Raw genomic sequence first — 21,723 nt, forward strand, 5'->3', positions numbered from 1 at the left:
CAGCCCTTATAGCCACATCCTGCAAGGAAAAACCCCAGACTCCCGAGCTGTGGGGCTGAGAGGAGCCGAGAATGCGCGTGGGAGCCCAGCCACCCAGGGCGCCGGGCTCGGCCTTCCTGCTGCTGGGGCTCGCGCTGGGCGCTGCGGCCCAGCTCAGCTGTGTTGGGGACACCTACCCCAGTGGCAGCAGGTGCTGTAAGGAGTGCCAGCCAGGTGAGTGGCCTGGACGTGGAGTCGGGGAGGGGTGCCTGGGAGGACCCAGGATGAGGAGACGGGGTCAGGGGACACAGGGATGAGGAGGTAGGGACCTACAGATGGGGTCACGTGGTGCAGGCATCGTGGGGCGAGTGGACTTAGGGCGAGTGGGTGACCTGGAGCCACGCCTGGGATAGTGGGCCAGCCAGAGGCGGTCGGGGGCTGCTGCGGGGAAGGCCAGGCCGTGGGGAACTCTGAGCCCGGCCTCCCGCGGCAGGTTATGGGATGGAGAGCCGCTGCACCCACGCCCGGGACACGGTGTGCCGTCCGTGTGAGCCCGGCTTCTACAACGAGGCGGTCAACTACGAGGCCTGCAAGCCCTGCACACAGTGCAACCAGCGTGAGCACCGCCAGGCGCCCCGGCCCCGCTGGCGCCCACGTCACACGGGGCCGCGGAGCCAACCCCAGACCACGCCGGGGTCTGCCCTCCCCTGCCCCAGGAGTCCCACAGTCAGCTGAGGCCACCCACAGGGCACCTCCCCCTCCCAGAGGGCCAGGGCCACGTGGCTGGGTGGGTGAGACCCAGAGTCAAGGACCACAGAGGGTCCTGTGCAGACTGGAGGAGGGGTGGGAAGGGCGGGCAGAGCTGCCACGGGGTGACCCCTGGGGCCGTGTGGCCAAGAGGGACATGGCATCCGGGGATGGGAGAGGACCAGAGGCCACCCGGCTGCGAGGGGGCTGCTGGCCTGGGGGAGCCAGCTGCAGACCCTCAGCCTCGGTCCTCCAGCCTGCTCTGTGGCTCTGGCCTCCCCACTGACTGCGCCCACCCTACCCGACCCCCAGGAAGTGGGAGCGAGCCCAAGCAGAGATGCACACCCACGAGAGACACGGTCTGCGGCTGCAGGCCGGGCACCCAGCCCCAGGATGGCTATGGCTACAAGCGTGGAGTTGGTGAGGGGGCCCTCTGGAACCATGTGGAAGGAGCATGTCCCTCACACGCTGTCACCTCCCCTCAGCACCCCGACCCCAGCCTTGGCCGAGTGCCCTCTCCCCCCAGCAGGTCAGGCCAAGACAGGGGCTGGGGGCCTCCCGGGTCGTGGCCAGTGGATGGCATGTAGGCAGAGAGGGGCTGCTGGAGGCCCTGGGGGGGTGAGCGTCTGGGCCCCCCAGGGGCGGCAGATGGGCAGAGCCTGCTGACTGTGTTGCAGACTGTGCCCCGTGCCCACCAGGACACTTCTCCCTGGGCAACGACCAGGCCTGCCAGCCCTGGACCAAGTGAGTGTCCCCGGGGCTGGAGGGTTTGGGCGGCCTGGGGTCTGGGAGCCAGGGGTCAGGTCTGGGAGTAGGAAGCTGCTGGCTGGGAGCTCCGGGGCCCGGCACCCCGTGGCCCCTTCCCCCCCATGATAGGCCCCCCGACGATGGTCCCTGCCCCGCCCCCATGACCCCTGCTCGGCCCTGGCCCAGCCTCCTCCCACTGGCCTTCCTGCTGGGCTGGAGTGGGGAGCCCGTGAGACCCCAGCCCAGGCCCGGGAGGGTGTGAGACCCTCACTCATTCACAGCTGAGAGGTCCCCGTCCTTGTTGAGCTGAGCCGGTGGGAGCAGGAAAAGGGGTTTGGGAGAGAGAGGTGCAGGTGGGGACAGGTCAGGGGAGCGGGCGTGGGAAGCAGGCTGAGCAGGCGGGGGAGGCCGGGGGGCCCAGGCTCCTGGGGGCCGGCAGGGTCCTTGGCCTCTCTCCTTGCCGCCTTTGGGCTGGATTCTGATGCTGCCTGAGTGACCCGCGGTGGACCCCCGTCCCTCCTCACATCTCCCTGGCCCTGCCCCTGTTCTCGGCCCGTCCCACGGGTGGGGGACGAGTGGGGTGGGGGACACCCTGGCCTGATCAACACCCTTGCCCCGCTCAGCTGCACCTCGCTAGGAAAGCGAACGCTGCGGGCGGCCAGCAACAGCTCGGACGCCGTCTGTGAGGACAGGAGCCCCCGACTCACACCAGCCTGGGAGACCCAGGGCCCCGCAGCCCGGTCCACCCCCGCTCAGCCCACCACCACCTGGCCGAGGGCCTCACAGGGGCCCTCCACGCCCCACGCAGAGCCCCCCAAGGGTAAGGGGGCCTGGCCTCGCCCCAGCAGGGCCCTCCCCCAACCCAAGGGGGGTGGGGTGGGGAGGGGGGGCGGGTGGAGCTGCCCTCTGGCCTCGGTGCGGCCCTCCTGCGGTGGGCTCCTTCCCTGGTGGACCCCACCCCAGCGGGCCCTGCCTCCCCGCAGGCCCCGAGCTGGCCGCTGTCCTGGGCCTGGGCCTGGGCCTGGGCCTGCTCGCCCCCGTGGCTGCCGCGCTGGCCCTGCTCCTGCACCACAGGGCCTGGAGGCTGACGCCCAACGCCCCCAAGCCCCCCGGTGAGTGCTTGTAGTTGGCCCCAGAGCACGCTGCCTGCGGGAGGCGTGGGACCCCCGCCCACCTCCCGCCTCCCACCTCCCACCCCTTCCTCCTCCCCAGGGGCAAACAGCTTCCGGACCCCCATCCAAGAGGAGCATGCCGATGCCAACTCCAGCCTGGCCAAGATCTGAGCAACGTCCGCTGGCGTAGGAGCTGGCGCCCCTCCCCAGGCTGGGGCCCCAGAGGGGCAGTGGGGGCCCCCAGACGCAGGCTGCCCCACCCTGTCCCCCCTGCACCCTGGCGCCCTGTCCCCCCGCCCTGTGCCGTTTTAGGCGCTCCTGGGCTGACACCCTGGGCCCTGCTACGTATGCTGTGCATACTCCCCGCCCAGGGTGGGCCCCCAATAAATGACGTTGGCAAATGTGGGCCTCTGACTGGGCACCAGTGGTCTGAGGGCTGCACACCACGGGGGCTGGGTGTGGGGTAGGGGCTCCCCTGGCTCCCTCAGAGACCCCGGGGCTGCTGTCCTGCTCCCTGGGCACATCCCAGGGCCTCTGGGGAGCATGGCAGCCAAAATAAGTGCACTGGGGAGTCATGAGCCCTGCCTGTCAAGCGCGACGCTAACCCGGCCTAGTGGACCCCAGGCACCCACTCCGGGGCTACTTGGGAGGGGCCGGCAGGGGCTGCTGGGCTGGGTGCTAATGGGAGTGGGAGGGAACCCTGAGGCCCTGGTCCCAAAGGGGGTTTTAGGACAACCCCTCAGGGTCTCTGGGGCCCCTCCCAGGAGGGGGCACGAGTGTCTGTTTCTTCTCAAACCCCACGCCCTGTTAGACCTGGGTGTGTGGTGACCCTGGGACCCCCACTGATGCCTGCAGGGACCCCCACTGATGCCTGCAGGGCCCCCGAGTCCCCTGAGGCCAGCTCCGTGTCTCAGGGAAACTGGAGGCTTCTGACTGGGCTGACCCTTCGTCCACCCTGGGCGCGAACAAAATGTGCAGCTTTGTGTGAAAAGGTTCCCAGGTGGGAAACCCAAGCGTCCGTGGGCACCAGAGTGGGCTGTACAAGGCCGAGTGGTCGGACAGGCCGGCTGGCTGGCACTGGGGGCAGCCCCTGCTCTGGCAGCTGCGCAGACTTGGGGCCGAACCCGCCCCGGGGGCACAGGACTGAGCTGTGGGCTGTGGCCCGCCCCCCGCCCCCCGCCCCCCGCCCCCCAGCGCCCCTCTGTGCAGGCGAGGTGGGCGGGTTAAACGGCTCAGCTGAGCGCAGGGAGCCCCCGGGCCAGCGTGGAAACGCTCCACAGCCCATAGACAGCCCATAGTTGGCGCCCTCGGGGTTTGTGATAGATTTAAGAGCTACCACGAACGGAAATAAAAGACCACCGAGGTGCTGGGCGGGAGGTTGGGCGTGGGGTGGGGGTGGGAGAGGGGAGCAGAGAAATGCGACAGCCCGAGGCCCCCCGCTGGTGGACCTGGCAAAGATGCACACGTCTGAGCTCCCAGCGTGCTCCCTCCCTTCACCCACCTGCAGGCCAGGACTGGGCATCATCCCACAGGCCAGCACCCTCACAGCACCCAAAGGTCCGCCCCTGACACGTGTACTGCCCCCCCCCGCCCCCCAGTTTCTCAGGGTGGCTTTCTCCGCCGAGCTGCCCTGGAGGCCCTCCCACCTCTCCTCAAACCTCTGACCCCTGGCTGGTCCCTCGGACCTCCCGGGGGCAAAAGGAAGACCGAACCATCCACATGTTCTTGGAAAGATCTCGGGTTGCAGCAGTGAACACAATACGTCCTCTCTGCCCTGGAAACGGGCAGCAAATAGGCACCACTGGCCTGGGGCCTGTGGTCCCTGGGCAGTGTACAGGCTGTGCAGAGAGGCTAAGGGACCTGATGGAGGGGCCTGGGGGAGGGGCCAGGTCCTTGGGGAATGGAAGGTCGAAGGTCGTGGGCTTCCTCCCCAAATTTCCCAGCTGCTCCCCAGGCCACGAGCCCCGCACCTTGCCCCTGGCCTGGTGGCTCCACCTCTGAACAGCTGACGGGTGGGTGGAAGGAGGTTGGTCACCTTCACTTTCCTTGGATGCTGCCGCTAAGCACGCTCTCTACTCCCTGTCTCTGCTGACAACCGCCCCTCCCGCGTGAAACCCCGCCAGAGCTCCCCCCACCCCCCGGGGGGCCCACAGGCACCCACCCTGGCCCCTCCCTGCTCCAGGGCCCCGCCTGGCTCCCCATCCTCCCCCCACAGACCTCCAGGTTAACCCCTGGACTCTGCTTGGGACCCTCTGCCCCGTGAACGCGCGTCACTTGTGTGAGCTGAGACAAATGATGAAAAATGTGGTGAGCTGCTCAAAGAGTACAGGAAAATACCGCGAGCAGATAGAAGTCATCTCCCCGCAGTGCCTGGTTACAGAAGCTCCGCAGTAACCCTGTGTCTGTGTGGGAGGGGCCTTCCGGAGCCTCAGGGACAGGGGGGCAGACGCCGGCCCCCGTCCCCGACGGCGCTTTTGCCTCTGGTTACACACAACCCTGCCTCTGGCTTCCTGCTGCCGCGGCTGGCAGCCCCCCTCGGGCAGACAGCTGCCCCCTGGTGCCTGCTGGGCTGGCCCAGCTTCCAGAAGGGCCAACAGATATGACCTCGTGGGACAAGCGTCATTTGTAGGGGATTTATCATATTTTCTCAGGCGCTTACCAGAATTGGGGTGACGCCATCCTGGTACGGACCAGGCTGCTCAGGCCTTTAACACGCGCAGAAGGTCCAGGACTGCTGGGTTCTCCACTCCTCACCTTTCCCTGGGGTCCAGGGATGGCTCAGACCCTCCTCCCCATCTAGGAGCTGAGCCGAGGTCTGGGGCGGGTCCTCAGAGAGGGTGGCCTCACCTTACCCCCTAGCAGCCGGAGCTGTGCTGGAGATGCCTCTCTCTCCTGCAGGGCCCAGCTGCTGCTCTGAGGAGGGCCCTGCGCTTCCTGGGACTTGAGAACAGTAGCTGAGTCACAAAACTGCTACTCCCTGTCACTTCCCTCTGAAAAGGACAGCTGCCCCATCACGTGAGGCGGCAGCTGCAGGTCTCAAAGGGTCTCAAACCAAGTCTTCTGGGTCTGCCCAGGTCACCAGGTCACAGCCGGCAACACACCTCCAGCCCGTGGGCGCCACCAGAATCACATTCCTGGCACCCCACTGCCCACCCCTGCAGCGTTCCCAGAGGTCTCCACCTGCTCCTGTACCAAGCCTCAACTGGAGGGCCAAGCAATCTGGGGAGGCTTCCTGTGGGAGGCCGGGCCCCCAAGCCCTTTGGTGCCAGGTGGGGAAACTGAGGCTCAGACAGACAAGAGACAGTCTCACGGTGAGTTGGAGGCTGAGTTCTCCGTGGGTCAAGAGCTCCGTTGGGGCCGGCCGTCCACATCCTCCAGGATGACTGGATTTGTGTGGGGAGATCTGGGTTGACATCTGCCCAGCAGAGCTGCAGCCTGGGCAGCGCCCACTTCCCCGAGCGTCAGGGTTCAGTCAATGCCCTGGTCTCTCCTCGCCAGCTCTTCCCAGCAGGCATCAGCGAGGCTGCAGCCCACAGGTGTGTGTGTGGCTGTGAGGGGGCTTGCATGTCAAGAGCCCGGCCAGGCCCATTTGGCCAATTTGGGGCGGGGGGGCGGGGAGCTTGTTCTGATCTCCAGAAAGCGGGGGCAGGGGGCTTGTCCTGATTCCTGGATGGGTTCTGAGGCTGCTCAGTGCTGGGATTCGAGGACTTCTGGTAGGTGTGGGGTCTGGGGTCTGGAGGCTTCACAGAGGATGAAGTGCCTCATCCCACCTGCTCTGGGCGTCAGAGAAGATCTTTAAAAGCCCGTGGGGTCCCCCTGAGGAAGCTGGAGGTGGAGAGGGGGCTCAGCCAGGAATGGTCCCTGCTGAGTCCACCCTTGTTGGGGGTGCACCCCACCCCCAATGACTCAGGGCACCGTCTGCCACCCCGCATCCGGTGCCCACCCACACTCCAGTTCCTTCAGGCCCAGCGGCCACAAGTTTTACATAGAAAACATTTCTGACCCCCTCCCCCCCCTGCTCCCCCCCCAACGATATGGCTGGGGGTAAGTGTGGTGTTCCCCCCGACAGGCACACACATTCGGGTCATATTTAGTTTCCGGATAAGAATGCCTGGGCCAAAGGGCATGATCACTTAGGAATCCCCCAAGGTCACCGCCCCACGTGGGTCTCCCGCATGCCCCCTCCTCCGTGTTCAGGTGCTCTGCAGCCTGTGATGGGACCTTCTCTTCTCCCTTGGGGTCCCTCTGGGCATGCCAGATCTTAGTTCCCTGACCAGGGATTGAACCCGGGCCCATGGCAGTGAAAGCGCCGAGTCCCAACCACTGGACCACCAGGGAATTCCCATCCCCTGAATTTTTTAAAAAAAGAATTTATCTTTTATAGCAGTTTTAGGTTCACGGCAACAGTGAGGGGAAGCCTACCCCCCATAAATATCCCCGAAGAGTGTGCATTTGTTACACATGACGAACCTGCACTGACAGGTCATGTCACCCAGAGTCCCTAGTTGACACCAGGGTCCCTCCGTGTGGTGCGTCCCTTGATTTGGACAGACGTGTGATGACACGTGCCCGCCGTGGAAATCTCCAGAGCAGTCTCACTGCCGCAAACCTCTGCCCATGCCCTGGATTTTGAGTCGCAGAGTCTTGGGGGTCCCCCTAGGGAACCATTCCTCGGGCCCCCTTGGGGAGTGGCAGAGGCGGGTCGGCCTGCGGGGCGGGGTCTGGGCGTGTCCGGGAGGGGCCGGCCTCCTAAAACCGCGGAGCCGCGCGCGGCCATGGGTGCTGCGGGTGCCATGCGGGCGAGGGTCGCGCGCGTGGCCCTGTGCGGCGTCGCGCTGCTCTGCGCGCTGGGACTGGCCCAGCGCCCCCCCGGGGGTCTGAGCTGCGGCCCCGGCCGCCATCTGCATGGGACGGGGACCAGCGCACGCTGCTGCCGCTCGTGCACCCCAGGTAAGGTGGGCCGGGAGCCCCTGCGCGGAGGGCAGAGCGCGGCGCCCCGTCCCCCTGTGCTCAGGGCGAGTTTTCCGGGTCCAGAGCCCTGATCCCAGCGCAATCCGGGGAGGCGGAAGCGGCCCAGACCGGGCCAGTGGCCTGGGGGGTGGAGGGTGGGCGGGGGCAAGGCGTGCAGGAGCCTTCCCCAAGGCAGGTCTGGCGTCCCGAGGTGGAGGAGGGCTGTCCCCGTTCCTTCCGAGTGGGGAGCGAGCCCTTGGCCATCACTCAGGCCACTTCCTGCCCAGTTTGGGGTTGCACCCCTCTTTCTCCCAGCTCCCTGCCTCAGGCCTGCATCTATGGGTGAGGGGCAGGTGGAATGGGTCAGTTTGGGGACAGTATTGCAGGGAAAACACCCAGAGTGTCCCCCTGCCAGGAGCTGGGGAGTGGGAAGGGGGCTCTGAGAGTCCGGGTCTCAGTGCGGCGGAGCCATGGACGGCGGTCAGGCAGGGACGGGCAGGCTGCCTCAAGGGTCCTGGCAGCTGAGGGCAGGGCAGGACCCGGACAGGGGAGGGGGAGTAGGTCTCCCAGGCGACTCCCTTACCCGGCAGGAGCGGCTCAGGGTCACATGCCGAGTCATAGCCACCCTGGGTGGGAGCAGCTTGGGACAGTTGGGGGGTGCAGCCAGGCCTGGTGGGTGGAGGAGCTGGGTGCCCAGGAGGGAGGGACACAGCTGGACCGAGCCAGGGTCCTGGCTTCCAGACAGGCACGCTGCCCGCTGGGGCTGTCCTGCCACCCCCATCTCCCTGGAGGGCCAGGAGCGGGGCGCCCCGGGGAGGGCGGCTCGGCCCCGCTGCTGAGAGGGCTGTTTGTCCCCTGCCCAGCTGAGGGGGTCTGTCCTGAGCTGGGCTGCCAGTGTGTCCAGCCTGAGTTCCACTGTGGAGACCCCCAGTGTAAGAGCTGCAAGTACTACTCCTGTCCGCCTGGCCAGCGGGCGTGGCCTGTAGGTAAGTGGCAGGTGGGGATGGCCCGGGCAGGCCGGAGCTCACAGCAGCAGGTGTGCAAGGAAGCTCGCAAGTGGGGGGTACGGACACGTCCTCCGGGCAGGTGGGCGCCAGCGCTGGGGGTCTTGCAGCGCCCTGGCGGGGTAGGGGGGCGCTCTCTGGCTTTAGCATCTCAGCCCACATTGGGGTCACAGTGCCTCCTGTTGGTGTGGCTCTAGGAGCCCTTCCTTCTCTCTCTTGGCCTGAGCTTCTCCATCCAGAGACGATGCCCCTAAGCGCTGGTTGTGAGGAACAGTGGGGGTATCCAGAGGCTGTCTGGCCCTTAGGCCCTGGCTCTGACTACGCCCAGGTCCTGCACCCACCCTGACCCGATGGGGGAGGCCTGGTTGAGCACATGTGGGCCGGGGGAGTGAGGGCGGAGGGGGGGCTGTGTGAGGTTGGACGGGGCCGGGCCTAGAGGCAACTGGGGCAGAGCTTCACCCCTCTCTCCGGGACCCTCCTCAGTCTCCCGCCCTCCGGCCTCCGGACCAAGCGAAGGCCCAGCCTGGCTCTTGCCTGGCCTCGGCTTCCACCCCTTCCTCCCGCCACACACCCTCCAGCCTCTGCAGGCAGGTCCCTCCCCTCCCCCATATCCCCTCAGGGACCCTCCACTCAGCCCAGAGTCATGGCCTGCCCTGGAAAGGGGCACACGGGGGACCTGATTTATCCCAGGTCCCGGTCCTGTGGCCACCAGGGGCCCTTATCAAACGGATGAGGTGGGGGTCCCTGTGCTGTGGACCCAGACACCAGGTGGGTCTCACCTCGGCCACCCCAGCCGCCCTTGCAGCCTGTGTCTGTCTGTCCGTCTGTCTCCAGGGAAGTTCAACTTCGGCTTCGAGTGCATCGACTGTGCTGCGGGGACCTTCTCTGGGGGCCGCGAGGGCCGCTGCAAACCTTGGGCAGAGTGAGTCCTGGTGGGGACTTCCGGTGGCCGGGTGGTCCAGGCGGGCTCTAGGGTGGGGCCTCTGCTGTCCCTTCTGGTGCAGTGGCCCCCAGACGGCTCGGAGGGCAGCAACCTTGCTGAGGGGCTGCTCAGGTGGCCGAGGGCTGACCGAGGGCTCTGTGTCCGTGCGTCCCAGCTGCTCCAAGCTTGGGTTTCCCACCGCGTTCCCCGGGAACAAGACACACGATGCCGTGTGCAGCCCAGGGCTGCCGCCCACGGAGCCGCCCGGCCTGCTGACCGCCATCCTCCTCGCCCTGGCCGCCTGCATCCTGGCCCTGACCGTGACCCAGCTCAGCCTGCACATCTGGCAGCTGAGGAGGCAGAGAGTGCGGCCCCCAGGTCAGTTGTGCCCTGGGGACGGGGAGGGGGGCCCTGCCTGCCTGCTAACCGCAGCCCCTCTGCAGAGACGCAGCTGCTCCTAGAGGCCCCGCCACCCCCGCCCGAGGACGCCTGCAGCTGCCCGTTCCCTGAGGAGGAGCGGGGCGAGCCGCTGTCGGAGAACAAGGGCCGCCTGGAGGACCTGTGGGTGTGAGGCCCAGAGGGCCCGTGCCAGACCCTCCCGGAGCTGGCCCAGGCTGGCCCGCAGGAGCGAGGGCTCTGGGCCCTGCCGTGGGGCCCCAGCTCTGGGCCCGGTCCTGCTCCTCTCAATGGCGGAAGCAGGTGGGGGATGGTGACGGTGACCAGTGCCCCGGATCACGCAGAAGAGGCGGCAGCTGTGGCTGGACCCCGGGGGGACAGAGGCGCACCGTGGCTGCCTGCCGCTCTTGCTGGGCCCGCCGGGGTGGGGCCTGTGAGTCCTTGGCTCCCAGGACGGGAGGCTGTGAGACCACAGGACCTGGCTGCAGGCGCCACTCAATAAACGCTCGTCCAGTGGCCTGAGTGGTCGTGTGCTGGGGCGGGGAGGGGACAGGCTCCGGGGTCTCCCCCGCCAGTGCTCACAGCCCCCTCCCAGCCCAGGTGGGAGAGGGGCTGGGGTAGAAGCTAGGGCCATTCCGGTCCTAGACACAAGCCCTCAGCCGAGACCACGGGCAGGCCTGCTGCGCTGCACACCTGCCCTCTGTGCCGCTTGGCTGCCCTGTCCAGCCCTTGTCCTCCAGTGGCCTGCCTGGCACTTGTTGGGACGCTGGGGTCCTTGGTGTATGTCTGGTCTCTGGGCCACCGCCGCTCCGGCCTCCGGTTCCGGGCTGGCTGCACATCCTGCTGGCCCCTGTGGGGCACCGGCCCTTGCGTCACTGGGGTCCCCAATCTGGGGCAAGGTCAGTTTCTATACCCAACACTTCCTGGTGGATGTGGACAGCCTCAGAATGGCCTGGTTTGTTTGGCATGGCTCCCGCCCTCTCTCCAAGCCCTCCTACTGGCCTCCATCACCTCACAGGATCCTCTCCCTCGGGGCACGGTCCTGGGGTCCTGCCCAGCAGAGGCGAGCAGTATTTTTTCAGCCTCCTGACAGGGCTGACGCCTGGGGAGTCTGACAAGGACTCCATGGCATCCGGGGCGTGGCAGGCGGGCCAGTGGAGGGCGGTCTCAGCAGCGGCACTCTCCAGGTGCCAGCACACCTGGCCACCCGGCCACCTGTCCGTCTGTGGCTCCAGTGCTCCAGCACCGCACCTCCCCCACCCACCATGCCCTCCGCTCCCACCTGCACGCTGCCCAGGAGAGCCCCTTGACCCCGACCCAGTCCCAGTGGGCAGGTGGGCCCAGCTCACAGCAGGCAGGTGGAGAAGAGAGGGCTCTGCCTCGCCCTCCATCCCCCACCGCCCTCCATCCCCCACCGCATGGGGCACAGCCCACTTCCACCCCTGGAAGGAGGCGGGGAGGCTCTGGGACCACCCACAGGGGAAGGACTCCTCCCTCAGCCCCTTCTCCCAGCCCCTTGGCTCCTGGCTCTGGGCAGCCCCTGGGGCCAAGTGAGCGACCTCAGGGGAGACAGCCAGGTGTTCCAGGACCTGCCGGCCACACCCCTTGGCCCCTCTGTCCCCAGGCCAGATCTCCTGTCCTGCCAACCCCTCCCCCACCCACCTCTGGGTCCCTTGACTGCCCCACTCCCTCGTATGGGAAAGGGGTCCCCAGCCCTGGCCCAGTCCCCGCTCAGGCTGTGAGTCAGGTGTCGAGGGCCTGGCGGCAGAGTGCGTTCTGCTGACGCAGCGCGGAAAGTCCTCGCGGGCGGCCTGCGTGGGACAAGCTCCCGGGACGTCAGTGCGGGGGCAGCGGGGTGACGCGGAGCGGGCGGGGGGATTCCTGCCCCGCAGGGGGCGGGGACGGTGGGACTCGCCCAGCCCAGCCCAGCGGTGGGACTGGGAGGGTGAGGCCAGGCTTGTGGGGGGCCGGGAGGGGGTTCTGCCCAGGGAGCTCAGCGCGTCGGAAGGGCTCCGGGGAGCCGCTGCCACCCGAGCCGCCACCTCCCGCCACGCTCGCCTCCCCCACCGGGCCTGCCCCGACCCTGGGCACCCCAGCTGTATCTCACTCCCGCTCTCCCTCCCTCCCGGACTCACCTCCCTCCCCAGCTGGGATCCCACAGAGCAGGGAGGGGCTCGGTTAAAGGCCAAGGCTGGAGGGTCAGGTGGGGTACCCAGGCCCGGTGTGCACAGGCTACCACCAGGCACTTGGGTAGGGGAGGCCTGAGCAAGTCCAGGCTGAGGAGGGAGACCCCCCCCAGGGCAGCAGGAGGCGCAGGAGACTCAAGGGTGCTGGTGTGTGGGGAACGGCGGGTGCTGGTGCTGTGAGGGGCTCCTTCCCACCCCGACTCAGCCCAGCTTCCTGGTATGTACCCACCTGGGTCACCAAGCCCAAGAGAGACCCCAAGATGAGACTCTGCCCACGCCAGCTCCAGACCCCTCGATGTTCCCCCCCGGGTAACCCCCCCCCCAACCAGAGGGGCTCTCCAGCAGCTCCGGAAAACCACAACTCCTCCCCCTGGGGTCGGAATCCAGTGTCTGTTCAACCTCAGATAAGCGCCGGGAGGCCATCCTCTGTTCCCAGAAGTGCTTCCGCCGCAGCCACACCGCCTCACCTGGCTGGAAAAGGCCCCTGACCCTCCCTCTACTGAGATCTGGACTCAGCCGGTGTGAGACACGGCCCCTCCCCAAGCGGACCGAGAGATCCAGAACTGGGTGCCAGCCCCTCCCAGCCCCAGTCCTAGGGCAGCTTCAGGGGGTCTTCCAAGGGCAGGTGGTCCCTGGCTGCCCCCAGGTGCTGGGATGCGAACCCATCGATCAGATAAGTCCATGGTGCTAAGCCTGGCCATTCAAGGGCCCTGACCAGGACCTGGGGTCATCACTCCTCGCCCCGCTCCCCCGCCACGGTTTCAGCAGCAGGGCCACTCCTCCAGCAGCTGGGCTGAGCTCCCAGCCCCCTGTGGTTTACAGGGCCCTGGACGCCCCCCTTCCCACCAAGAAGTAGCCATGCCTAGGTGGAGAGGCAGACATCTTCGCAGGACGCTTTGGGGCTGAGGTGCTTTCCAGAGACAGTGATTCGGGCCATGGCTGTTCCGGACCCCTCTTTTTGGAGACACATTCCAGGGAAGAGTGGTTTGAGGGGGGCCCTCTGAGTCCTCAGGGCTTCGTGGGCTCTTTGGCCAGGGCAGAACCCTGACTGCCAGGAGCTGAGGGAGGCCCCGTGGGTGCCAGGGTGAGGCCTCCAGTGGAGGCTGCAGGGATGGCGGGGGTCCCTCGGTGGTGCTGGGTCAAAGCAGGTAGACAAGGGGGAGGGGAGGCAGAGGCCCTCAGCTTTAACCTTGGATTACAGCTCCAGCCGCAGTGCTGGGCAGCCCTGTCCCAGGCACCAGGAGTGCCCCCCTCCCACCCCCGCTTCGCCCCCCCCCCCCACCTCCCCGCTGCTGAGGCTGCTCCTCAGCTGCCACAGGGCGCCCAGCACATCATTTAAATATTGAGGCGCACCTTGTACCTCCAGATGCCCAGCTGCCCCATAGCCGACAGCACTCCAGACTCAGTTCCCTGCCCGCCTCTCCCTGGCAGCCCTCACAGTTCTGGCAAGGACACTTTGGAGCCCGAATGTGGGCTGGGTGGGGCTAGGAGAGGATCCAGATGGGGGTGTGAGGGTGTGGCCATCACCCCTGGGGATGAATGAGTAGCAAAGAAACCTCATTTATTGAACTCCAGGCTCTCGGGGTACCAGGCGCCCAAGAGCAGCAGACAGTCCAGGGCTTTGGGGGAGCCCGGGGACGGAGGCCCAGTCAGGATGTGCACTTCTTGGCCCATCACGGTCCCCGCGGGCCATTGCACCCACGCAGGGCCCAGGGATGATGGAGGCGGCAGGGGCAGCTGCTCCCTGAGGGTCGGGTCGCCTCCGTAGACACCGCCTTGACCAGCAGGGGAACAGCCCCGCCGAGGCTGGAGGAGAGCTGGGAGGTCCTGGGGCAGCACTGCTGCCACCACGGGCCACATCATGAGCCACAGGACAGCGTGGGCAGAGGCCCCGTGGGCAGGATGTGAGGAGGGGGTGGAAGAGGCCTCAGAGATGAGACATGGGGTATAGAGGCCCCTCGGGCGAGTTAAGGGGGTGACCTCAAGGTGACCCCGAGGTGACGTGGCTGTGTAGTGTCCTGGATGCCAGCAAGGAAAGTGGTCCTGACCCCGAAGACACAGGCGTGGGTTTTACAAAGACCTGGGTGTGCTCTGCCCACCCAGGAGGCCACCTCTCCCTGATGGAGACGGGTCTTCGGGCACAGAGCTGGCCAGCAGGCTGCAGAGGACGCAGTGATGAGCTTGACCCCTCATGGAGAGACCACCAGACGCACTGGGAGGGGACTCAGGGTTCCTGGACCCCAGTCACCCAGTGACAAGTGTGCTCCTGGCCTGGGGACCCCACACTCTGGGCCACAGCAGCAGGACGACAAGGGGGTGCAGTGGTGGTGGGAGGGTGGGCGGGCTGTGAGTGACAGGGCAGGTGAGTCCTGGCCTGGGCCCCTCACTGGCTCTGTGACTCTACCTCTCTGAGCCCCGCTTTCCATCTGGCTCCCTGGCTCCCTGGCTGCATACCTCCAGTGGGCTGGCCTGGGGCTCGGCGGTCAGTGCCCCCCGCCCTCTAGCAGTGCTGTGGCCGTTGCCTCCCTGGGAAAGGAGTGGGGGGGGCAGCGGGGGAGGACAGATCGTTGCCCCTCAGGTCCCACCAGCACGCCAATGCAAGGCACAGTAGGGGTCCCGGCGGCCCCTCCCACCTTGGTAGAGCCCACTGAGGTACTGAGCGAGGGTGGGCAGGGCAGGAGGAGGGCATGTGACTTGGTGGTGACCGTTTGGAGAGGTGAGGGCAGGGCACGTGAAAGGGAGTGCGGGAGGACGGTGTGACAGCTGGGGTGGGTGGGGAAGGCCGGGGTGAAGAGGGGATTATGGCTGCCCCAGGATGCTTGGTGGCGGGGGCGTGGACACATGAGAGGCCCTGAATCTCCTAGCAGCCTCGAGGCTGGGCCCACAGGGCACACAGGGGCCTGCTGGCTCGGCACTTCCCTCAGGGCGCTGTCCTGCCACGACCGCGCGCCCGTCACCCACAGCCTGGGTCCTCCCGGCCTCTGCAGGGCTCTGCCTGCCGTAGAGTCCGGGCGTCGCAGGTGGAGGAGAGCTCCGGGCGCTGGTGCTCGGAAGCCCGGAAAGGAGCTGAGCCTGGGCAGGGCGGGGACCGCAGCTCGGAGGAACACGTTGGGTGTGAGGAAGCCTTCCTATGGGAATCGAGAGGGGTCCGTGAGGTTCTAGACCCTTGACTGGGGGCCACTGGGCGCCTTTCCTGGGGACCACCGACCCAGGCAGTAGAGGTCAGGTGGGTTGTGAGATTGCAGGGCGGGTGGACGAGGGCCGTAGGTGATGGGGCCCAGGAACTGGAAGCAGCTCACGGTGGGCAGAGTCAGGGGCGCGGGGGGCCTCATCTCCCTTTCCTGCCGGGCAGACACCCCCATCCCTCGACCCTCGTGTCCCCCCAAGGACGGGCCCCAGCAGTGGAGTAGCGGCTCACGGGGTGCAGGGAGGCTGCCGGAGGGGGTCTCGGGGCCCAGTGTGCGGGGAACCCGCGGATCAGCTGCAGACGTCGCGTTTGTAACAAAGCAGCTTTTATAGGTCCCCGCGAGGGCGCAGGTGGCCCGCCCGCTAGGAGCCGCGGTGGCCCGCGTTCTTGCGCTCCTCCTCCGCCGACGCCGGGGAAGGCTCCCGCGCCGGCTCCCCGCCGCCCACTCGCGGCCGCCCGCCGCCCGGGGCCTCGGGGTCCCCGCCCTGGGCGCCGTCGGGGCCGGGGGTCGGAGGCCGGGGGCGCCGCTGTGCGGAGGAGGGCCGCCCGGGCGCGCCGCTGGGGCCGCAGCGCGGCGCGGGCCTGCGCGCGCCCGGCCTGCCGGCGGCGCGGAGACCGGGGGGCGCGGCGGGCGCGGCGGGCGCGGCGTCGCAGGCGGGCCGGGGCGGCGGCGACGGCGGGCGGGGGACGCTGCGGGAGCCCCCCAGGCGCGGCCACAGGTCTGCCTCGCCGTTGTGCAGGAGCACGAAGCGGCGCTGGGACAGCAGCGGCAGCATCTTCTGGCTGCGCAGGCTCTTCTGGAAGGTCTCGAGTGCCAGGTCTGGGGAGGAGTTGAGGGTGAGCCCGGCTTGGGCGGGGGAGGCGTGGGGGGAAGGGAGGGGCGGGCAGCCAGCCTCCCCGGCATCGCGTTCCCGGGGCTGGAGTTTACGCGGGTGGGGGGGTGAGGGGTGGGACCGGGGTTGGGGTGAGGTGTGGGCGGGCATCGCCTTGGCTGGGAGGTGGGGGCATGAGCAGAGGGTGGGGTTGCCATGCAGCCTTTCGGGTGCTGGAGAGCTAGGTTTGTGGATGTCTGAACTTGGGGAGAGGGTGGGCAGGCAGAGGGGTCGGTTTGAGGGGCCTGGGGGCTGGCTAGGGGCCTCACCCAGGGTCTCCGTGACCACGCCTGGAATCACCTCTCTCAGGACTTCACAGCTGGTGTGCAGGGCAGGGTTGGAGTTCATCTCCAGCAGCCACACCTGGGCCAACACTGCTCAGCATGCCTCCCCACCTCCCACTTGGCCAGCAGGAGGCTGAGGCCCTGGTCCCCACTAAGCCAGGTGACCGGGCAGGTCACTTCTTTTCCATGGCCTCACTCCCCCATTTGCCCAAGGGGCTAAGGCTCTGAGGGTCTGAGAGTCTGGCCTTGGGTGCTGCCCCAGCTGCAGGAAGAGCGAAGCCTTGTGGACACACCACCCCCAGGGCTAGAGAGGGTGCATAACTGCCTGCTCCAGGGGCCCGCCTGAGTGGTCAGGGTGTGCACAGAGGGCCCCTGCCTCCTGCACCTGCCTGCTGGGCCCCGCCCCCCCGGGACGCCTCAGCAGCACCTTGAAGTTTTCATCGATCAAGAAGTCACAGCCAATGAGGTCAAAGTAGCCCAGCTTGCACTTGAGCTTGGATTTGACAGACAGGAAGCAGTGGGCCAGGATCTGCTGCATCCGCTTCTGTGGGTGGGGCGGGGGAGGGGGGGTGGAGACAGGATGTCACCTGTGGGCCCTGATTACACCCTCCAGGCCTGGACAGCCACAGCCCCATCCCACCAGTGCCCGCACTTCCACATTCTCAGGGTCACAGGCTCACAGCCAGAAACTCCTTCACTCTCATTTTACTCATTTCACAAACGTGTGGACCTCCTATTGCGTGGCAGGTACTGGGGTGGAGAGTAGAGAGAGCTTACGAGGAGTCTCTGCCCTTGAGCAGCTCACTCATAGGAGAGAGAGACAACAGTTGTGATGTGTAAATCATTATGCACCCTGCACAGCACATGAAGCCATACATGCTGATGGAGAAGATGAAGCAGGGTGAGAGGTGGGGGGTTCTGGGTGGTGTGGAAAGGGGTCTGATCTGGGCGGGCCACAGAGTGAGCAATGGGTGAAGAGTGGAGAGCTGTGGGGTGGGGTGGGGATGGAACACCTGGGTAGAGCAACGGCTGTAAGTGGGAGCACGCCCAAGGTGTTGGAGGAACAGAGTGAGGCTGCTGTGGCTCGAGCAAGCTAGGAGGGCAGCGGGAGATGAGACCAGAGTGGCACCAGTCACATCTCGGGGGCATGGGAAGGCCTTGCCTTTCACCCTGAGGTCAGAACTGTTGGAGGGTGGAGCATAGGAGGGCATATCTGACCCGTGCCCTAATAGGGTCCTCTGGCTGCTATACTGAGAGAGACTGAAGGGCCCCATTGCAAAGATCCAGGTGAGAAATGTGGGTGGCTTGTGTAAGCCGAGGTGGTGGGTTGGATGCTGGGTCTGTGTTGGGGTAGAGCCAACCTGGTTGATTGATGAAAGGATGGTGAGCTGTGAAAACAGGAATGAAGGGTTATCCCTAGGTGTTTGGTCTGAGACTCTGGAAGGATGGAGCCCCCATCAACGGAGAAGGAGAGGAGGCCCATGGAGTCTGAGACATCTGTGAGCTTACAGATGGGGTGTTGATAGGCCATGGTTCAAGTTCAGGGGAGAGGTCAGGGCCGGATGTTTCATGTGGAGTCTTGAGCACATAGATGGAATTTAAACTCAGGCGTTGTCTGATAAAGACAAAGAGTAGATAACAGTGGGTACAGCAGATAGAGTAGAGCCAGGCTGAGCCCTGGGCCTCCTGAGCAGCGGTGCGGAGCCGAGGGGCCAGCACAGGGGGTGGAGAGGGGGTGGACAAGGTCCTGGAAGCCGTGGGGAGTGAGGAGCTGTGTCCAAAGTTGGCTGACAGGTCAGGGAGAAGAGGGCTGGACTGACCCCTGGGTTTGACAGCATAGAGGTCACTCCAGCGAGCATTTCAGCAAAACAACAGGGAGAAGCTTGGCTGAGCAGGTTCAAGAGAGACAACATAAAAACAGCCCAAACTGGCCAAATTTGTCAGAATTAACCTTCTCAAAATGCTGGAAATTAACCAAAGGCGTCCAGCAACCTGAAGAGTGTTTACTCAAGTAAAATCTTGAATCTTGGTAAAAACAGCAAGATTTGTAGCATTTTAACTTGCCCTGGTTTTATCCCTGGCATCCCAGCTCAGTGCCTTGAAAAAAGCCTGTGTTCTCGGTTCTGGAGATAGCAGAATAGACCTGTCTGGCAAAGAATTGGAGGGGGTTTCCCTGGTGGCGCAGCGGTTGGGAATCTGCCTGCCAATGCAGGGGACACGGGTTCGAGCCCTGGTCTGGGAAGATCCCACATGCTGCGGAGCAACTAGGCCCGTGAGCCACAACTACTGAGCCTGCGTGTCCGGAGCTTGTGCTCCGCAACAAGAGAGGCCGCGGCAGTGAGAGGCCCGCGCACCGCGATGAAGAGTGGCCCCCGCTTGCCGCAACTAGAGAAAGCCCTCGCACAGAAATGAAGACCCAACACAGCCAAAAATAAATATAAATAAATAAAAATTAAAAAAAAAAAAAAAGAATTGGAGTCATTTGTTGTGATGTGTCTGATGGTTCCATGGCAGACCTCACTTGAACTAAAGGAAAATACAAGAACAATGTCTTACCAAATAGAGAATGCCAGTGAAGAGATAGAAATTATAAAAGGGAGCTGAATAGAAATTCTGGAGTTGAAAATTTTAGGAACTGAAATCAAAAATCACTACAGGGGTTCAACAGTCCATTGGAGTTGTTCAAAGATAGGTCAATTGAGATTATCCAGTCTAAGGAACAGAAAGTCAAAGGAATGAAGAAAAATAAAGCTACAGAGACCCGTGGGACACCGTCAAGCAGACCAAAATGCATAAGGAGATCCAGAAAGAGAGCAGAGGAAGAGTCAGGAAGAATATCTAAAGAAATAATGGCAGTGGGACTTCTCAAATTTGATGAAAAGTAATCTACACATTCAGGAAGGCCAGTGAGCTCCAAGTAGGATAAACTCAATAAGATCCACCACATCATAAGCAAACTTTCAAAAGACAAAGACAAACAGAGGATGTTGAAATCAGCAAAGAGAAGTGACTCATCATAAAGGCTCCTCGATAAGACCAACAACCAATTTCTCATTAAAAACCATGGAAATGTCCATCAACAGATGAATGGATAAAGAAGACGTGGCACATATATACAATGGAATATTACTCAGCCGTAAAAAGACATGAAATTGAGTTATTTGTAGTGAGGTGGATGGACCTACAGTCTGTCATACAGAGTGAAGTAAGTCGGAAAGAGAAAAACAAATACTGTATGCTAACGCATATATATGGAATCTAAAAAAAATGGTACTGATGAACCTAGTGGCAGGGCAGGAATAAAGACGCAGACATAGAGAATGGACTTGAGGACATGGGGTCGGGGGAAGGGGAAGCTGGGGCGAAGTGAGAGAGTGGCATGGACATATATACACTACCAAATGTAAAACAGATAGCTAGTGGGAAGCAGCAGCAATAGCACAGGCAGATCAGCTCGGTGCTTTGTGATGACCTAGAGGGGTGGGATAGGGAGGGTGGGAGGGAGGCTCAAGAGGGAGGGGATATGGGGATATATGTATGCATATGGCTGATTCACTTTGTTGTATAACAGAAACTAACACAGCATTGTGAAACAATTATACTCCAATAAAGATGTATTAAAAAACAAAACAAACAAACAAAAAAAACCATGGAGCCCAGAAGGCAGTGGGATGACAAATTCAAAACGCTGAAAGGAAAAAAAACCAACTGTCAACCAAGAATTGTATATACAGCAAAATCATCCTTCAAAAATGAAAAAGAAATTAAGACAGTCCCAAATTTAAAAAACATAGATTAGGGCCTCCCTGGTGGCACAGTGGTTAAGAATCAGCCTGCCAACGCAGGGGACATGGGTTTGAGCCCTGGTTCAGGGAGATCCCATATGCCGCGGAGCAACTAAGCCCGTGCGCCACAACAACTGAGCCTGTGCTCTAGAGCCCATGAGCCACAACTACTAAGCCCGCGTGCCACAACTACTGAAGCCCGTGCACCTGGAGCCTGTGCTCTGCAACAAGAGAAGCCACCGCAGTGAGAAGCCCACTCACTGCAACGAAGAGTAGCCCCCGCTCACTGCCCGCACGCAGCAACGAAGACCCAACGCAGCCAAGATAAATAAATAAAATAAATAAATTTATATTAAAAAAACCATTATCATTAGTAGAACTTCCCTACAGTCCTTCAGGCTGAAATGAAAGGACGCTAGACAATAATTCGAATTCACATGAAGAAATCAAGAGCACCCATGAAGTAACTACACAGTTAAATATAAAAGACAGTACACATTCATTTTTTGGTAATTGCTTTTTTCCCCTTCTATCTTATTTAAAAGACAATTGTGTAAAGCAATAATTATAAATCTATGTTGATGGACACACAATTTATAGAGTTGTGATTTGTGAAAGTAACAGCATAAAGGGAGAGACAAAGCTATATAGGAACAATTAAAAAAATACTATTGAAATTAACTTAGTATTAATCCAAACTAGATTGTTATAAATTAAGATGTTAATGGTAATCCCAAGGGCAGCTACTAAGAGAATAACTCAAAAATATATAGTAAAAGAAATGACACTAGGAATGGTACACTAGAAAATATTTAACACAAAAGGAGGCAGTAATGGAGGAATTGAGAAACAAAACGATATAAGACATATAGCCAAAGCAATCCTGAGAAAGAAAAACGGAGGTGGAGGAATCAGGCTCCTGGACTTCAGACTATACTACAAAGCTACAGTAATCAAGACAGTATGGCACTGGCACAAAAACAGAAATATAGATCAATGGAACAGGATAGAAAGCCCAGAGATAAACCCATGCACATATGGTCACCTTATCTTTGATAAAGGAGGCAAGAGAATACAATGGAGAAAAGACAGCCTCTTCAATGAGTGGTGCTGGGAAAACCGGACAGCTACATGCAAAAGAATGAAATTAGAACACTCCCGAACACCATACACAAAAATAAACTCAAAATGGATTAGAGACCTAAATGTAAGACTGGAAACTATAAAACTCTTAGAGGAAAACATAGGAAGAACACTCTTTGACGTAAATCACAGCAAGATCTTTTTTGATCCACCTCCTAGAGTAATGGAAACAAAAACAAAAATAAACAAATGGGACCTAATGAACTTTAAAAGCTTTTGCAAAGCAAAGGAAACTACAAATAAGACGAAAAGACAACCCTCAGAATGGGAGAAAATATTTGCAAACGAATTAACGGACAAAGGATTAATCTCCAAAATATATAAACAGCTCATGCAGCTCAATATTAAAAAAACAAACAACCCAATCAAAAAATGGGCAGAAGATCTAAATAGACATTTCTCCAAAGAA

The 21,723-nt window shown here is 62.5% G+C and overlaps 3 protein-coding genes across 9 annotated transcripts in view; 2 read left to right on the top strand and 1 right to left on the bottom strand.

Annotated features, from left to right (window-relative positions):
- Positions 1 to 2,977, top strand: TNFRSF4 (TNF receptor superfamily member 4). 2 transcript variants are annotated; one of them, XM_061187195.1, is made up of 7 exons: positions 1 to 213; positions 473 to 595; positions 1,039 to 1,146; positions 1,404 to 1,470; positions 2,097 to 2,293; positions 2,457 to 2,585; positions 2,686 to 2,977. In XM_061187195.1, exons 1-7 carry the CDS (start codon positions 72 to 74, stop codon positions 2,754 to 2,756), a joined length of 837 nt encoding a protein of 278 aa, XP_061043178.1. In that variant the 5' UTR covers positions 1 to 71; the 3' UTR covers positions 2,757 to 2,977. The 2 variants fall into 2 exon arrangements, with proteins under 2 accessions (XP_061043178.1, XP_061043179.1); XM_061187196.1 differs by lacking the exon at positions 1,039 to 1,146.
- Positions 2,978 to 7,338: 4,361 nt separating this feature from the next.
- Positions 7,339 to 10,123, top strand: TNFRSF18 (TNF receptor superfamily member 18). 2 transcript variants are annotated; one of them, XM_061187197.1, is made up of 5 exons: positions 7,339 to 7,535; positions 8,399 to 8,521; positions 9,374 to 9,461; positions 9,637 to 9,839; positions 9,905 to 10,123. In XM_061187197.1, exons 1-5 carry the CDS (start codon positions 7,361 to 7,363, stop codon positions 10,030 to 10,032), a joined length of 717 nt encoding a protein of 238 aa, XP_061043180.1. In that variant the 5' UTR covers positions 7,339 to 7,360; the 3' UTR covers positions 10,033 to 10,123. The 2 variants fall into 2 exon arrangements, with proteins under 2 accessions (XP_061043180.1, XP_061043182.1); XM_061187199.1 differs by lacking the exon at positions 8,399 to 8,521.
- A 3,460-nt stretch (positions 10,124 to 13,583) lies between these two features.
- TTLL10 (tubulin tyrosine ligase like 10) overlaps positions 13,584 to 21,723 on the bottom strand; it is a 58,554-nt gene continuing 50,414 nt past the window's right edge. For 3 of the 5 annotated variants that reach the window (XM_061185192.1, XM_061185191.1, XM_061185193.1), the window contains 3 exons: positions 16,814 to 16,930; positions 16,372 to 16,465; positions 13,584 to 16,050 (listed from right to left, as the gene is read on the bottom strand). In XM_061185192.1, the coding sequence (XP_061041175.1) occupies positions 15,593 to 16,050; positions 16,372 to 16,465; positions 16,814 to 16,930 (669 nt within the window). In that variant the 3' untranslated portion in view covers positions 13,584 to 15,592. Of the gene's footprint in view, positions 16,051 to 16,371; positions 16,649 to 16,813; positions 16,931 to 21,723 lie in introns of those variants that run through there. The other 2 variants (XR_009700425.1, XM_061185194.1) reach the window with 2 other exon arrangements.

The sequence above is a fragment of the Eubalaena glacialis genome, chromosome 3 (assembly GCF_028564815.1).
Source record: "Eubalaena glacialis isolate mEubGla1 chromosome 3, mEubGla1.1.hap2.+ XY, whole genome shotgun sequence".
NCBI lineage: Eukaryota > Metazoa > Chordata > Mammalia > Artiodactyla > Balaenidae > Eubalaena > Eubalaena glacialis.

Coding starts and splice junctions, on each gene's coding strand:
- TNFRSF4 (XM_061187195.1), top strand. CDS start 72: ATGCGCGTGGGAGCCCAGCCACCCAGGGCGCCGGGCTCGGCCTTCCTG. Junction 214..472: donor CTGTAAGGAGTGCCAGCCAG/GTGAGTGGCCTG, acceptor CTCCCGCGGCAG/GTTATGGGATGGAGAGCCGC. Junction 2,294..2,456: donor CCACGCAGAGCCCCCCAAGG/GTAAGGGGGCCT, acceptor GCCTCCCCGCAG/GCCCCGAGCTGGCCGCTGTC.
- TNFRSF18 (XM_061187197.1), top strand. CDS start 7,361: ATGGGTGCTGCGGGTGCCATGCGGGCGAGGGTCGCGCGCGTGGCCCTG. Junction 8,522..9,373: donor CCAGCGGGCGTGGCCTGTAG/GTAAGTGGCAGG, acceptor GTCTGTCTCCAG/GGAAGTTCAACTTCGGCTTC. Junction 9,462..9,636: donor CGCTGCAAACCTTGGGCAGA/GTGAGTCCTGGT, acceptor CGTGCGTCCCAG/CTGCTCCAAGCTTGGGTTTC.